General features: G+C 39.1%; 3 protein-coding genes and 1 non-coding gene across 4 annotated transcripts; 2 read left to right on the top strand and 2 right to left on the bottom strand.

Moving 5' to 3' along the window:
• Window positions 1-3,585: 3,585 nt before the first annotated feature.
• On the top strand, window positions 3,586-4,788 carry LOC145109565 (DNA-binding storekeeper). Its single transcript, XM_079046749.1, has one exon. The coding sequence runs from the start codon at window positions 3,883-3,885 to the stop codon at window positions 4,633-4,635; it is 753 nt and encodes a 250-aa protein (XP_078902875.1). The 5' UTR covers window positions 3,586-3,882; the 3' UTR covers window positions 4,636-4,788.
• A 620-nt stretch (window positions 4,789-5,408) lies between these two features.
• LOC145109564 (lysine histidine transporter 1-like) lies at window positions 5,409-7,825 on the bottom strand. The gene is made up of 7 exons (XM_079046748.1): window positions 7,655-7,825; window positions 7,371-7,528; window positions 6,452-7,232; window positions 6,252-6,357; window positions 6,062-6,153; window positions 5,908-5,976; window positions 5,409-5,816 (listed from the first exon to the last, which is right to left on the bottom strand). Exons 1-7 carry the CDS (start codon window positions 7,673-7,675, stop codon window positions 5,718-5,720), a joined length of 1,326 nt encoding a protein of 441 aa, XP_078902874.1. The 5' UTR covers window positions 7,676-7,825; the 3' UTR covers window positions 5,409-5,717.
• Window positions 7,826-14,386: 6,561 nt separating this feature from the next.
• On the bottom strand, window positions 14,387-14,493 carry LOC145110278 (small nucleolar RNA R71). The gene has a single exon (XR_013709663.1). It is a non-coding gene; the product is annotated as a small nucleolar RNA R71 (small nucleolar RNA).
• Window positions 14,494-15,445: 952 nt separating this feature from the next.
• LOC145107207 (uncharacterized) lies at window positions 15,446-16,192 on the top strand. Its single transcript, XM_079044048.1, has one exon. The coding sequence runs from the start codon at window positions 15,446-15,448 to the stop codon at window positions 16,190-16,192; it is 747 nt and encodes a 248-aa protein (XP_078900174.1).
• Window positions 16,193-16,596: the final 404 nt, after the last annotated feature.

Below are 16,596 nucleotides of genomic sequence, written 5' to 3'. Positions count from 1 at the left end.
CACCGGCGAGAGGAACATCAGGGGGGGGGGGGGTTAGACGGTAGTAACGGCTGAGAATACTCCGACAGGTGACAGCGGCGGCTAATAGCGGTGGCAAGGGTGGGTGACGCTGGGAATAAAAGATGGGAAGGTGAGGACGGCGGCTGGAGGGAGGTATAAGGTCGGCTGCATAAAATGGTCAATAGGGTTAGGGTTTATTCCCTATATACCCGACACCCTTAAACATTTTTTTTCCATAATGGCACAATTAGCCCCTCTCTTCTCATATCTTTTCAAACTAAGCCCAAAATTTACCCTTTCTACCCCAGCTTCGGAAATCCCCTTCAAATCTGATACCTGATTTACCAAACAGCCCCTAGGTCTCCAAAATCTCTTCCATGAAGTCCTAATAATTTCCATTTAGTCCTTGCCTTCCATAAAACTTACAAATTAAGTCCGGATTTACACTTTTAACCCCCAATCTCCTAGAGTGTGACAATTAACTCCTCGAGACCAACCTTTGACATATAATTATCTATTTTAGGGCTACTATTTGCTTACTAAATTATTTATTTAATAAATAAATAAATAGAGTGTTACAAAAACATTATATTCATACAGTCTAGCAAAGGCCCAAATCCAACTAGTCCATAAACAACCCAAAACCCGAAGCCCAGTTGTCAAAGGCCCAACAGAGGACGTACGCGGGGCGTGCTTCTCTGGTACGCGAGGCGTACTCGCAAAATGGTGAGTACGTTGGGCGTACCTGCATGTACACTTAGCGTACTCCCATGATAAGTCACTTTCCCATTAAGTGCTTAATACTCCAGTCCAGAAGCTACAATCACAAATCCAAGTCCTTTTCCATGTCTTAATCCATAAAGTCACTGACTTGGCGACTTTGCATGACCCTAATAAGCCCAAACTCCAAAATAGCATTCCATTCTCATAGAAATGATCTTAACTCATGCATGAATCCAATAAGACATTCAAGATGACAACTTTCTGCCTTAGGGACCCATTTTGAACTGAGAGTGGCAACTCTAAGTCCAGAAATCGGATTTGAACCATAAAGTTCTATATTTGGGACCAAAATGACTTCAAAATCAAACTACACTAAATCTAAGCATTCTTGAGGAAAGTTATGAACTTTATACCCCCAAAGAGTCTCAAATGATGATGTTATTCTAGATCTTTAAGCTCAAACTTCCCAAGTCCTTCTTTGCCAACTTCTTCTTTTCTCTTCCAAGCTTAAAAATCACCAAGATGGCCTCTCAAGATCAAGATCACACAAAAATGAAGGGATGAGACGTTCTAGGGTTTTTCTGAGGTTGGGGAGGCTGATAAGGGGCTAGGGTTCAAGTCCTCATGTTCTTTATATAGTGCTCGACCCTAAAATTAGGGTTTAGTGTCACTGAGCGTACGCTGTGCGTACATCTCGTACGCTTGGCGTACGCCTCCAACACCCACGACCATTTAACCTTCTACGCTGGGCAGCTTACGCTGGGCGTACACACCCAGTTGCCACCTTTACAATGCATGGTCCTTTCTTTCCACTTCCTTCCAAACCCAAGGGCCAAAAGTGACATAATTCAAATCCGAGGGATGAATTTGAAGCTACTTGAAAAATGGGATGTTACATAATTAGTATTGATCAAGAATTAATTTGGAATTAATTTTGTGGTCAAAAGAGACTAATTAAATAAATAGGTATTGATTGTGTAAATCATTCATTCTTATAATATGGGCTAATAATCCATGATTCCTTATGTTGGGCTTAACCCATGTGGTGACCCATGGATACTCCATGGAGGTTAAAACCCATGGATCATGAGGAATGTGGAAAGTCATGCACATTAGGGTTTACATGGTGTAACCCTAATGTAACCACACTATATAAGAAGCCCTTTGGTTCAAGAAATGGACACCTAGAGCCTTTGCAAGAGTGTGGCCGATTTTTGTGAGCAAAAGAGTTCTCTTCCAAGTCTTCTAAGTGTTAGTGGTGATTTGTGATTCCACTTGAGGCATTTACATTATTGGTGCTAAGCTCTTAAAGCTCCAAGCAACAAGCTACAAGAAAAGATATGTTATCTAACTTGTTTTATTACCCAAGTATCAAAGTTTTGTATGCTAGTTAGGGTAATACCTTGGAAAGTTCAAGTTTGCATGTATAATAGAGAAAACATAGATCCAATGTATTTAGGGTTGCATGTACACCTTAGGAGTGTTAGAATGCTCAAAAGCCTACAAATTAAGGCATAGGAACCTAGATCTATGCACGATAAACCAAAAAGCTTGGAACTTGGGGACTTACAAGAGTCCAGAAGATGCACAATAAGATGGTGAGCAGAGTTGCTTGCTGAATCCAAGTCTAGAAATCACCTCAGTATTCTTCTAATCCCAAAAATCAACACAAAATGCTTAGAGAGCAAAAACGAAGAATAGGGTTTGCTTGGAGGCTGGGAGAGTGTGATGGAGGCTGAGGGTGAGCAACCTTAGCCATCACATTCCCTTAAATATGGCCTAAACCTCGGATATTAGGGTTTCTCATTAAACAAATGTCACGCCGTGGCGGTCATTTAAAACCCGCGATACATTAACCATCACGACGTCGTGGGATGTCTTTACCACGACGTGGTACCGCCCAAAAATCCAAACCACATTAAATTTAAATACCTTCAAGAATTCGGATTTTACATAGTATTTATATTAATTTTGTCTATAGTAATATATTGAATTTATTTTTGTTAAATATTTTATATTTTATAAATATTATATATGATTAAAAATAACAAACTAGACGAGGAGAATTTATATAATATTTAAAAAAAATGATGGTAAATTAATTAATTTTAACAAGTTTTCCAAAATATAGTCTATTGTTACAAAATATTAAATTTAATAACATTTTATCTAATAAATTCAATACAAAAGTGATATAAAAAACAAAGCTACAGATAAAATCGAAAACTAAAGTTGTTAGCGTATATAAGGTCATCTGTAATACCCATCACTAACAACCACAGGGGTGGATGTCACTTCATTACCACATACAAACAGTAAAATATTGGTATACCAACCACTATATCCTTCTTATTTTTTGATTTTTAAATAGAAAAATATGTATTTTATTGTAGAGAAAGATAGAAAGAGTTAGAAAGAGATAGAGAGTATAGAAAGCCAAGAGAAAGAAAGAAAGCTCATTGGATGTCATGTCCTTTCCACCATAATTGATCATTTTTTTTATGGTAGTTATTTTTTAATTCACTAACCACTAGCCACTACTAACATCTGAGGATATTACTACATCAACAAAGAAAGTGTTCATGATGACCATTTCACATGGTCTAAGGCAAAATGGGTGAAGAGAGGTTAGATTGACGAATCAAACATCTTTATCAAGTTGTTCATTATGATATATATATTTAAGTTATTATCTTAAATGCTTGCATCATTCACATGTTTATACAAATAATATTGCATATATTAATGTCTCCATAAGTCCTCTTGTTTATTGAGTAACGAAAAGGTAAGCGAGAATTATAAAATTGGATTTATTATATAATAACTAATATTTGAAGTGAAAGCCACAATTCAAAAGTTAACCATTGTGTTTGGCGGTTGACGATTGGAGAAGCTGCCACATGGTTTTTGCTTTTTCAGCATCTCAATTCTTCCATCGTCTCGTAAAATACGTTACCCTCTCCCTCCCTCCCTCCATCAAATCATCATTATATATACATACAATAACATATATATAGCATATTGTTCATCTATCCACCTCTCCCCCAACAACCGTTTTCATCAATTCATACAAGATTCTCCTTTGGTTTGACCTTCAATTTTGCGAATTAGGGTTTCAAGCAACGGCATTTTGTTTTGTGTTTTAGGGTTTCAAGAATAATGGATTCCCCAATTCTAGATTCTTTTCTCCCAAATCTTCCCCTCTTTTTTTCCATGTTCTTTGCAATTTACTTGACTGCCCATATCACCGTCTTCCGAAACTGGACTCCGAAGCTCCGGCCGGAAGCTGCTAGCTGTTTGATGTCACTCGCGCATGGCACACCTGCTGTTTTCTTGGCCTGTCACGCCATCCTTTCCGACTCCAATCGTGGATTCGCATCGATCAACACCGATTTTCAAAACACCGTCCTGGAATACAGCATTGCATACTTCGTCATGGATCTTTCTCATTATCTCATCTTCAACCCTAGCGATGTCCTCTTCATAGCACACCATTTGGCCACCCTTTTTGTGTTTATAACATGTCGATACTTGGTGTTTCATGGAGCGTATGGCATTCTGATTTTACTGATACTGGCGGAGGTCACCAGCTTCTTTCAAAACGTTTGGACGCTGGCAAGAGTGCGGAAAACCGACTCCAAGATTGCAGCCCAGGTGTTTGCTGTTTTGTCTCCTCCGTTTTATGCACTGTATTCTGTTGTTAGAGGTTTGTTTGGGCCTGTTTTTGTTTACAAGATGCTCGTTTTTTATCTATCTGGGGATGCAGATGATGTTATTCCTAGGTGGGTTTGGGTTTCTTGGATCTCTGTTGTCATTGCAGCCATTTCGGTTAGTGTACTTTGGATTTATAACCGGTGGCTTGAATTGTATAGTGGAAGAATAGTGATACCTGAGGACCAGAAAAATAGATAGGAACATTAATCAAATACTTTTCAGGTTTTGGGCTATAACACAATATCCCCTGTATGAATCATCCCTTCCCTTGAATCTTGATTTCAAACAAAATCATGTACCTGTGTTAGCCTTTTGAAATAGTGCAATAAATGTTGTTGATGGCATCTTCAATCTTCTTGTTTTGACTTTTGAGTTGAATGTTTCATGGGGTTATTAGTTTCCTGAGCTATGTATATGTATTTTGTTCTATGTACATTGCAATTACAGTCATTTACTTTAGCTGCCATGAATATTCTATAAATACTGCAACAACAGGATTATAATCTGACACTCCTCATCCATTGTTCTTCCATGTTGTAATTTAATAAGGCAAAATATAGGCAGAAGTGAGCATGTTTGAAGTGATTGAGAAAGCTTGTTTATATTCCTAATTTGATTTGGCAATATGAATTTCATTTCAATTGATCTGGGAATACTAGGACTAGACTTTGTAGGTTCCTTGTTGGAAACTTTCCATCACGAAACAACTTTTGTTGAATGATTACAAGTTAACAGGAAAATAAATATTCTTTTTAACTCCTAGGAATAGGATTCACCAAATTACATTGACTTTGCCTTCAGGTCAGGTATATGATTTTTGTAACTGGAAATATGTTTTATACAAAGTTAGGTTCTTTGTTTCTGTATGTCAAACAATCAACATGTTCATAGGGAAATATTACAAATTTACAAGTCAAGTTAAGCAAGGAAACAACCCACTGATGTCATAGTAAAAAAAAAAAAATAGCAAATTGAATTGAATTCACATGAATATCTTTATAATTTTACAGTGGAAATACATATACAGATATGCATACACAATGTGGGTATAATAAATGTATCAAGGGAAGGGTTGAAACATCTTGCAAGTAAATTCCTTGACTGATTCCATGGCCACTTTCCCTTCTAAACAATCTTTCAACTCATAATACTTTTAACACATATACATATAAAAATAATTTATAACACCATCAAATCAAACAATTGCTCCTTATTCCATATACCATCAAGAGCTTCTTTTAAATATGACTCAATCTGCTATGCTAGCCTCTTTAATTCTTTTAAGAGAAGAATTCATAATCTTTGGCTTCAATAATGATCTGCCTTAACCCTCCAATAGGTGATACAATCATCAAGGCAACCCCGAGTATGATACACACCTGAAATTTGTGACACCAGAAATATATTTATATGTACATAAATAAACTGGTTGAAAATTAAGCAAGTGATTGTTTAGATAATGCTGCATACCCAGTTGGCAATCCAAGATAGGCTCCACTTGTTTGGTTTATAGATTGTAAGCCACATGATGCAAGGTAACTAGCACAATTTTAACAAAACATAAATTTAAATTATATCAAGAGACTCCAAAAAGAAGAATGAGATGAATGAAGAAGTTTCTCACAAAATATGTTGTTGGGGCAAATGCAAATCCACCAAAGAATCCCAAAAGTCCACCGAAGAAAGGGAAGCAAATCCCAATGAACATTGTTAATGCTGTGGTAAAAGGAAACAAAACATTGTAACTAAATTGTATGCATCAGAAAGAATAGTTTAATTTTACTCATTTGCCCCTGTACGATTAATTGACTTACCAACATACAGATTCCTGGTGATGAATCGAAGTGTAAAGCTAGGTGTGAAGTTTAAGTTCTTGACAAGAACAGTTTCAATCATATCAAAAACTGGCATTGCATAAATCTACAAAAGAAAAGCAAAAAAAAATAATAATAATTTTAGATTTGTTTTACTACTACAAGATTGAGACTTTTTAGGTAAAGAAGAGATTTTGAACCTGATAGCTTCCGATAACATGAATAACAACGAACAAATTAGCCATGGCTATGAGCCACGTAGGCTTCTCCAAACTGATGAGAATATTATCGGAGACCTCGTTTCCAAACACCCAATACCCAATAATGGCCACCGGAAAATAACAAACAGCCACAACGATATAAGCAACAATCACCCCTTTCCACATGGGACCCTTTGAAGGCTTCTCAGGTGTTGAAGGAATCGTTGCTTGAATCTCTAACACCACGTTATGCCCAGCATATGCAAAAGCAACATCACCCAATGCGCTAAAAAAACTGAAAACCTTCCCTGCTGTTGTACTCGATTTGTATCCATACTGTACGTTCGGCTGTACACCCTTTGCCAAAGACGCCGACCACGCAATAATGGAGTAACTCAGCGACATGACTGCTGCAGCGAGTGAAACTCCAGATATGGAATTGAAATTGGGGAGATGAGAGAGGACGAAGTGGACAGAAGCGAAGATCATGATGAAGTAAGAGAGTCTGATGTCTTTGCAGCTGTCGTTACATACCAGATCGTGGAATTTTTTCAATGATGTCCCTCCGGTCACCATGTACACGATGTTGACACCGACTTCAACGATGAGCTGCTGTGGAACGACGATGTATAGACCGAGTTTTTCCCCAAAAGCATGCTGCCCGAGCTCATGGTATCTGTCGAATCGTTTTCCGGGAACCATTTCGTGCATCTCAACCATTTGCCAGAGCGTGTAGAGAGTTACGACCCATGAGATTACCAGTACTGATACTCCAGGACCCCTGAAATTCAAATCAATAGAACGATTTCACAATTATTAGGGCAAAACAACTGTTTCCCAATTATGATGGATGCTGATCGGAACGCACAAAATCTGTTTTCATCTTTGTGTTTCAGGTCAACGGAGAGAGAGGACTGACCAGCCGAGTTGTGACATGGCGTAAGGGAGACTGAGAACACCAGCTCCGACCATGGCGGTGACGTTGTGGAAGGCGGAGTACCACCATTTGGCGTTCCGGGAGGAGGTAACCGGAAGCCATTCGTCGATTGCTCTCTCCCTTTCGCTTCTGTTGTCAACCTGTTATGAATGCAAGTCATCACCATTAGAACCAGTGATGAAGTAAAAAGTTAGATGGAGAAGAAGAAGAGGTAAAGTGTAAACAGAGTTGAAAGAAAGAATACAAAAAGGAAAGAAAACGCATACAAGGGGCGTTGTAAGCGTCATGTTGCTAAAAGATAAGAAATTTATGAATGGAGATGGATGTGTTTCGTTTTATATCGTTTCTCCCAAGTATCTGGAGTGGTTCAGGTGTCTCCATCTGCTAACTTTCTAAACTCAGAGACCTTATTATCCGTGGTATTACTGTTACAAAAGGGAGAAAGAAAGATTGCTAACTTTTCTACATGGACAAAAATGGTAGAATATTCAATCATGTCGCTATCACCTGTGAACACGTTTGCTTCATTATATTTCTGTTTAATATCTTATTGTATGGTGGCGGGATCTATACTCTTGGACTCTTCTTTGTAAAAAATTGTACAGACTGTATAAGATTTTAATACGAATCAAAATGTTTATTTTTTTTATAATAATGTTATAATAATTAATTTACAACATATAATTATCAAAAACTACTATTAAATTACTTATGTTATTTTTAAAATTAAACTTTTTAAGGATTATAAGCATTTGAGCAATTTGTTAATAGCGGCTTGACTAATTTGTCATTCCAGCTGTCTTCGATATTCTTAAATGAGGGATAAATAAGAAAAGAAAAATCAAAAGACTTATTGTATATACTTTGAAAAAGATGGGAGTCTTTTGTATTAACTATTATTATAATATTTTTGAAAACAAAGTATACCTAAAATGCTTCAAAATATTTAGACATTTTACATTTTATGTGGTGTTAATAAACGCTTCTGCTTCATTTAGAGGCGAGGTGTTTATCCAAAATCTCAAAGAGGTTAAATCCTACCCATCACAATTGGAACAATTCAAAGTATATTCTCTAGAGGTAATTCATTTATTTTTTCTAAGATATGAGAATTGATTACGACTTGTTTGGCAACCTCTGAATGATTTAGCATTGAATAATTCAGAGGCTCTGCATCATTTGGTTTTGAAGTATCTTCAATACAAGGATGGTATAAAGCCAAACCACAATCCGGTCAAGGTTTTACAAAATCAACTAACTCTCTTGCATTCATGGTTAGCATCATTGCCTTTCACCATATATAGACCAAGAAGCTCAATATGGCAATAGATCCTTGGATGACTTATTTTAATGGAAAAAATCTCACGAGCACTACAAATGGGTGCTTCAACAACATCACATAATTTTGAAACTTTCTTTATCGAGGCTTTTTGAGCTTCAATCTAATCATTTACCCCTAAACTAAGACTCCCATAAATCATAGCAATAAGTTAGATTAGTGAAAACTCTATCAAGCCTCACCCAATAAAGCCCTTACTCTTGCTTATTTGACCAACTTTCTCTATCGCAGTCAATGATGCCACAATCATTAATCATTGCAATGAGTACAAGATTGGAGGTTTGCCACCATCCTTTTCAAACACATCTAAAATGGCGTTAAATTCACCCGCAACCCTCCGTGGACCTTGTGTTTAGAACATTATTTGAAGTTATTCCCAAAAAATTGAATGGAGCACTTTGCATAAAGAAAGTTAAGCCTTATCACATCAAAATTAAGGAAACTGGTATCGAATGTGGTACATTGTTCAAAGGCGTCGTATAACACCCATAAAATACGGTCCAAAAAATTTCATTTTTAATTATTAAATAAAACCATAGTTATCAAAACATTTCATCAAAACACAAGTCATAGTATCTCAAAACATTGTTCCCAAATCAAAACATCAGAGTAAAACATCCCAGGCTAAACATTATGGTGTGTGCAATGCAGTCATCCCGAGCTCTTCCTCTTGCTACCAGAAGTACCTTAAACCAAAACTGAAAACCGTAAGCACAAAGCTTAGTGAGCTTCCCCAAATTACCACATACCATACACATAATCACATAATCACATATAAGCATATCGTGGGCCCCGCCCAGCATCGGACAATGTCTGGTATCGGGCCCTGCCCGACATCAGACAGTGTCCGACATCGGGCCCCGTCCGGCATCGAGCAAAAGCTCGGTATACATATTACATATCAACAAATACACATATAATATAATCACATAACATAAGCATATAAACATTCCTCGGGCATTGCCCGACATCGAACCGTAGTCCGGAAAGCATATAAACATTCTTTGGGCATCGATCGGCATCAGACCGTAATCCGGTAGCATACAAATACAGACACATACAAGAATCACGAAGACATCAAGCATACAAACATTCCTCGGGCATTGCCCGACATCAGATCGTAATCCGGAGAACACATATACCTACATCGGGCACTGCCTGGCATCGTACCGTAGCCCGGAACTAATACTATCATAAATACGGGCCGACATTGGTGCCTTCGACCCGTTCGAACAATAGGAAACTCACCTGGAATGTCGGATGATAGCTGAAACGTCTCTGTCTCGAAATCGGATCTACTCAATCCCTGAACCAAGTGATCAATCCATCAAAATCCCAAAATACCCAAAATGCCCCCAGAAGTCAAACTTGGTCAACCATGGTCAAAGTCAAGGTCAACAATCCAGGTTGACCCAACTTGTCGAATGTATCTATCAACTCGCCGAGTTCCTTCAGTCTTCGGAAAACCGAGAAAACCCTAGCCAACTCGCCGAGTCATCTCAACAACTCGCCGAGTTTGCTCAGTAATCAGAAAGGTCGGGGGACCACGATCCAACTCGCTGAGTTAGATAAGCAACTCGTTCAGTGACTTCCAAGCGAGTCTAATGCCTCCAAGCCATAGATCTGGTCCCCTAGGGTTGAGATACCACGTAAATTTGTTAACTTTACGTATATGCATGGTATCAAGAGGCTAAAAACACTAAAACTAAGCTTCATAAGAGACCTAGGGCATGGAGGAGGGCCTAGACTTGATAAAGCTGGCAACTTTAAGTCTCAAAAGGCCATGAAATGTCAAGATCTAAAGTCATAACTTCAAGACATGCTCAAATCCAAGAATGACTCTAAAATAAGCTACTAAAGGCCATAAACTTCTCAATGAAGAGATCTATCAAATAAATGGTCAAGGTATCGACTTTATATCTTAATATGGCTGCCACAACAGAGGAATTCCCAGATCCAAAGCTTCTCCCTTCAACTAAGCAACACCAAACTTCAAGCTCCTTCAAGAAAGCACCAAAGAAAACACTCTTTACACTCACACACACTTAAAATGATAGAAAGCACGAATTAGGGTTTTACTGGACGAAGGGAACGATGAGGGAGGCAACAATGAAACATTAAGGTCTTTAAATAGGGTACAAAACCCTAAAAATTAGGGTTTCATTTCTGCCAGCCTGCTCGTCGAGTTGAGGCCTCCCAATTCATCGAATAGGTTTCTTAACCCGCGTCCCAATTCATTTATACTCGACCAGTCTTGTAACGTCCCAAAATTCAAGACTAAAAATTTCTTTTATAAAACATTACTTAAAACATAATTATCAATCCATAACATAATCAGAGTATTAATTTCCAAAACATATGTTCATTATCAGAGTAAAACATCCCAGGCTGTCTAATCTATGGTTTGTGCCATGCGATCACCCCGAGCTCTTTCCTCCGCTACCGGAAGTACCTGAAACCAAAACTGAAAACCGTAAGCACGAAGCATAGTGAGTTCCCCCAACCTACCACATACCATGCATAAACGCATACTGCACATACTGGGCCACACCCGCTATTCTGGGCCTCGCCCCCTACCTCGGGCCTCGCCCGCTACAACGACCCCGCCGCTCCAGGCCCCGCCTGGCTTCGAGCCCCGCTCGGATACAGATCTGTTTCGCTTAGGCCTCGCCTGCCAACATATACTAACACATAAACATATCGCAACACATACACTAAACATATACTACCGAATCCTGTTCCAAAGGCCTCACCTATCTTGGGCCTCGCCCATGTCCTACAACAGATGAGTCATGGAACCCCGTCCACGCTCCTACTGGTAGTGAGATACGGGCCCGGCCCACACTCACTCTTTCCCTAACCTGGGCCTCGCCCCTACTCTGCTGCTAATGAGATATGGAACACCGTCCATACTCTGCTGCTGGTGAGATACGGGACCTCGCCCACACTCACCTTCCTACCAGGCACATACATGTATCACACAGACAACAAGTATAACAATCATCCAGACCATTCCTTGGGCACCCGCCCGCTAACATTGGACCTCGTCCTGAATATCATACTAGCATATTGTGCCTAGGGCTAACCCCCGGGTCTTCCTACTCATAACTACATGGGCCGGCATTGTGGCTGTAGACCCATTCAAACAAAAGGGAAACTCACCTGCACTTGCTGAACTTGCTGATAATCCCTCTAGCTGCTGCCCGACAACTCTCTGAACTTCTGCTCCACTAGCTCCCCGAGCTACCAATATCAATATAACACTTAGTCTAACTGTCCTCCGAAAGTCAACTAAGTTGATATTTGCATAATTAGCCATATGTTTAGTATAGATTTTTATTCATTTTTAGCTAATTATGTGCATAATGTGGACAAAAGGTACTTAATAATGCTTTAATTGTGTTTTCAGTCCAAAAGACATGCTTGGAGGTAAAAAGGAATAAGGAGAAGCAATTAGAGACCAAAGAATGAAGAAAAAGGAAAACACCCACACCTACTCGGCGAGTACACGCACCTACTCGGCGAGTTCATGAGAATGTTCCCGAAGAAAAGTCAAGAATCCTTGCCGTACACGGATTTCACACGTCTACTTGGCGAGTACACGACCTACTCACCGAGTTGCCCCTGTTTTGTGATAACTATAAATAGCGGATCTTAATCCGAATTGGGAACTTTCTGGCTTCCTGGGAGATACACCTGCGATTAAAGAACCCTTTGGAGACCTGAAGAACCCTAACTTTTGATCTTGTGAAGACTCAAGGCAAATTAGGTTATATTTTCCGCTTAATCTTAGGATTGAATCATGCTTAGCCTAGTTAAATTCGTGTTTGAACTTGTTCCCACTGTAATCATGAGCTAAATTCATATTGTTTCTGTTTAGGAAAAGCCAAATTACTCCTATGGTTTAATTATTACTTTTATTGATTGCTTATTGGTGATTTTATTAAATTAAGTTTGTTAAAGATCCTTATGCATTAACCACAACTATTTTTTGTTAATTGGAAGACAATTAAGCTGCATGAACATCTCTTAGTTGTTAACCTCATATGTTTATGTGAACACTTTATCATATGTCTAGGAATAATGAACATGAAACTAGGATTAACTAGAGAATGGGTAAATTAATGTGTGAGCTTGTTTGAGAAACCAACAAACAAGAGGTTAATTGAAACACCAACTTAATTAACCAATTACAAATCTTATTTAATCCAAATAATTGAACTAGGTAATTAATTAGTTTAAACAATTGGCCACTACTTGAATTGATTAATTGTCTAAGGGTTAGTATTAGTGAACACGAATCTACCCACTATAGTTGGTAACCAATAACAATTAATTTATCACATTATTACAAAAATAACCATAGGAGTGAATTGGTTGGACCTAAACAGAAACTCTTTATCAAATTTGGTGAATTATTACTTGTTTAAGTTTTTAGTTAATCACTTGTTACGTGGTGTGCTCGAGTTTCTAGTCTTATAAAACTAGAGAAAAAAAACCTTTACTTTTATTACTTGCTTAGTTAAAATTAGTTATTAGTTTAATTTCCGTTCCCTGAGTTCGACACTCTACGTATCCAACTATACCACTAAAAGACAGGTTTACTGCCTTTGTGTGCTTAATTTATAATTTAAAAGTAGGATTAAAACCAGTGCATTTTACACACATCAAGTTTTTGGCGCCGTTGCCGGGGAACGGTTCAAAAATTAAATCTAATTCCTAATTTTTTCGATCCTTTGTGTGAGTTTTTCTTGCACAAAGTTAACTTTTTTTAGTAATTCAGTAAGTAGGTTAGGTTTTAGAATTTATTAGTTTTTAGAAGTTTTTAATTAGTTTGTTTTAATTTTTTAGTTTAGACAGGCTACTCGCCGAGTGCACTCGCACCTACTCGGCGAGTACCCTGCTGTTTGGCAATTAATTGTTATTTTAGTTATGTTTCATCTTTTGTTCTTTTTACGCGTTTTTCTTGTTTATTTGCAGGATTTTCATGACCAGAGGATCAAACACTCCACTGGTACCCCCTTTTGAAGACCCAAAATCCGCATTGAGAAAGAACAAAGGCAAAGACGTTGAAAGCTCGAATACACCTAAGAAATCACCTTTGTCTAGCTTGGAGACTGTTTTTGGGAAGAAGAAGGGCAGCAAATCAGGAGCATCCAACGCCTCTTTCGCAAGCGAAGACCCAATCAGAGAGGATACCGAGTACGACTCCGAAGGAGAAGAAGACCCTACATTCGGGCACGTTTCCGATTCCGACGACGAATTAGCTATTACTATGGCCAACATCGATGAAGTCCCCATGGGGGAATGGAAGAAGAGGATACGCGATGATACCGGCCCGGGACTTGTGCAACCCGCAATTCCCGCAACTGTTACTTTTGAGCTTAAGGGTCACATTCTGGCTCTACTTAAGGAGATCCCCTTCACCGGCAAAGACCACGAAGACGCTTACAAACACTTGGACGAAGTCAATGATGTAGCTGATTATTTCAATGTTCCAAATGTATCTCGGGAAACTCAGCTACTTCGCATGCTTCCGGTTACTTTGAAGGGTGCTGCAAAGGATTGGCTCAAGTCATTGCCCCCCGGATCTATCACTACATGGGCCCAAATGAAAGAGGAGTTCATTGATCAATTTTGCCCACCATCCAAGATATCCAAGCTAAAGAAAGCCATAGCTAACTTTGAACAACAAGCTGGAGAATCACTATATGAAGCTTGGGAGAGGTACAAGAGCCTGCTAAGGAATTGCCCACATCATGACCTCAATAGTCAACAAGAAGTCTCCATCTTTTATGATGGAGTAAATGTTACAACAAGGCAATTACTTGACTCGCAAGGTCCACTCACGAAGAAGGCACCTCCGGTGATAAAGCAACTAATTGAAGAATTCTCTAAGCATTCTAGAGAATACCATAATCCAAGAAATGATGTGACAAGGGGGGCCGCCTATGCAGCTTCAGAAGACTTGTCAGAAGTCATGGCTATGCTAAAAACCATGGATAGGAGGATGGACAAAATAGATCAAACGATACATGCTATTCGGGTGGGTTGTGAGAACTGCAATGGGCCTCATCTTACTAGAGACTGCGACTTGGATGAAAATGGTAATAAGAAGGTGCAAGTATGTTACTCAAGTGGGGACCGATATGATGAAGATTGGCGTAAACCAAAGAAAGAGTGGCTACCTTATGACGAGTATAAGAAGGCTAAGGAGGAGAGGTACAAACAAAAAGGGAGAGGTTTTTACCAAAAGGAGGAGCCGACACAAGAAAGAAAACCAAGTTTGGAAGAGATGCTTACCAAGTTTGTAGCTGCTTCAGAAAAGAGACATAATGATCATGATGTTGCAATCCAAGAAACAAGAACCATGCTCAGAAACCAACAAGCATTTATCCACAATATTGAAATGCAGCTGGGGCAACTTGCTCAACAAATCAATTAAAGATCACCGGGGGAACTTCCTAGTAAAACCGAAAACAACCCACGAGGCGTGCACATAAATATTGTCACAACAAGAAGTGGGAAGATAATTACTCCTCTGGCCCCTATTCAGACTGAAGCACCCAAAGAATTACAAGAGGAGGATGCAGGAAAAGAAGACCAAAATCAAAAGCTGCATGGTACAGACCCTACTCGCCGAGTCCAGAATATGGACTCGACGAGTCCACTGCCAAACTCCAAAAATCAAATTCCTGAAAAGCCCTTTCAGCCTCCAATGCCATATCCAGCCCGAGCTAAGAAAGAAAAGCAGGAAGAGGAGTACCAGAAGTTTCTTGACCATATTAAAGCTCTTCAAATCAACAGTCCCTTCATCGAAGCAGTCGCGCAAATGCCAAAATATGCAAAATTCCTTAAGGAGCTTCTAACCAATAGAAGGAAGATGGAGGAGGTGAAAGAAGTAGTACTTAATGAAAATTGCTCAGCTGCCATGTTAAACAAATTACCAAAGAAGAAGGGTGACCCGGGAAGCTTGACTTTGCCTTGCCAATTTGGTAACTTGGCTACCATTTATGCTTTGGCTGATTCGGGAGCAAGTGTGAACCTCATGCCTTATTCATTCTTCAAGAAATTGGATCTCCCGGAACCGAGGCCAATTCGTATGGCAATTCACTTAGCAAACAAAACAATCACATTTCCAAGAGGAATATGTGAAGACTTATTGGTCAAGGTGGACAAGTTTGTATTTCCCGCAAATTTTATAATTCTAGACATGGAAGCGGATCCTCAAGTCCCGATCATCCTTGAAAGACCTTTCCTCAACACGGCAAGTGCTATAGTGGACATGAGAGACTTGAAGCTTACTTTACGGGTAGGAGAAGATTCAGTCACTTTCGGGGTTGATCAAGCTATGAAGCATGCGAGGAATAGTGATGACATGGCATTCTCGATTGACATGTTTGATGAATTGATGGAGGAATGCGATAATGAAGATTCCAACAAGTCCACTATCTTTAATGAATAATTTGATGCTGAAAAAGACTTACTGGAAATCGAGAGGCTGCTAGAAGAAGCTGAGTATGAAGAAATAATAAAGCAATCTGATAGAGCTACTCGGCGAGTAGGGCCGATCTACTCGCCGAGTCCATGTGAAGAAACAATTGAATTCGTGAATTCTGCAGCCGACTCGCCGAGTCCCTCACCTGTACTCGGCGAGTGCAACATGCAGAACGTAAAAATGGAACTCAAAACATTACCAGATCACTTGGAGTATGCTTTCCTTGAAGATGGTCATCAAAAGCCAGTTATAATAGCCTCTGACCTCTCCGAATCTGAAAAAGAAGAACTAGTTCAAGTCTTGAAGAAACGAAAGCGGGCCATAGCATGGAGCATTACCGACATCAAGGGAATAAGTCCCTCTTACTGTTC

The sequence above is a fragment of the Lactuca virosa genome, chromosome 4, assembly GCF_052849685.1.
Source record: "Lactuca virosa cultivar CGN04683 chromosome 4, Lactuca_virosa_CGN04683_v6, whole genome shotgun sequence".
Taxonomy (NCBI): domain Eukaryota; kingdom Viridiplantae; phylum Streptophyta; class Magnoliopsida; order Asterales; family Asteraceae; genus Lactuca; species Lactuca virosa.
The sequence above is the reverse complement of the archived record's forward strand: the minus strand, read 5'-3'. Positions and strand labels throughout refer to the sequence as shown.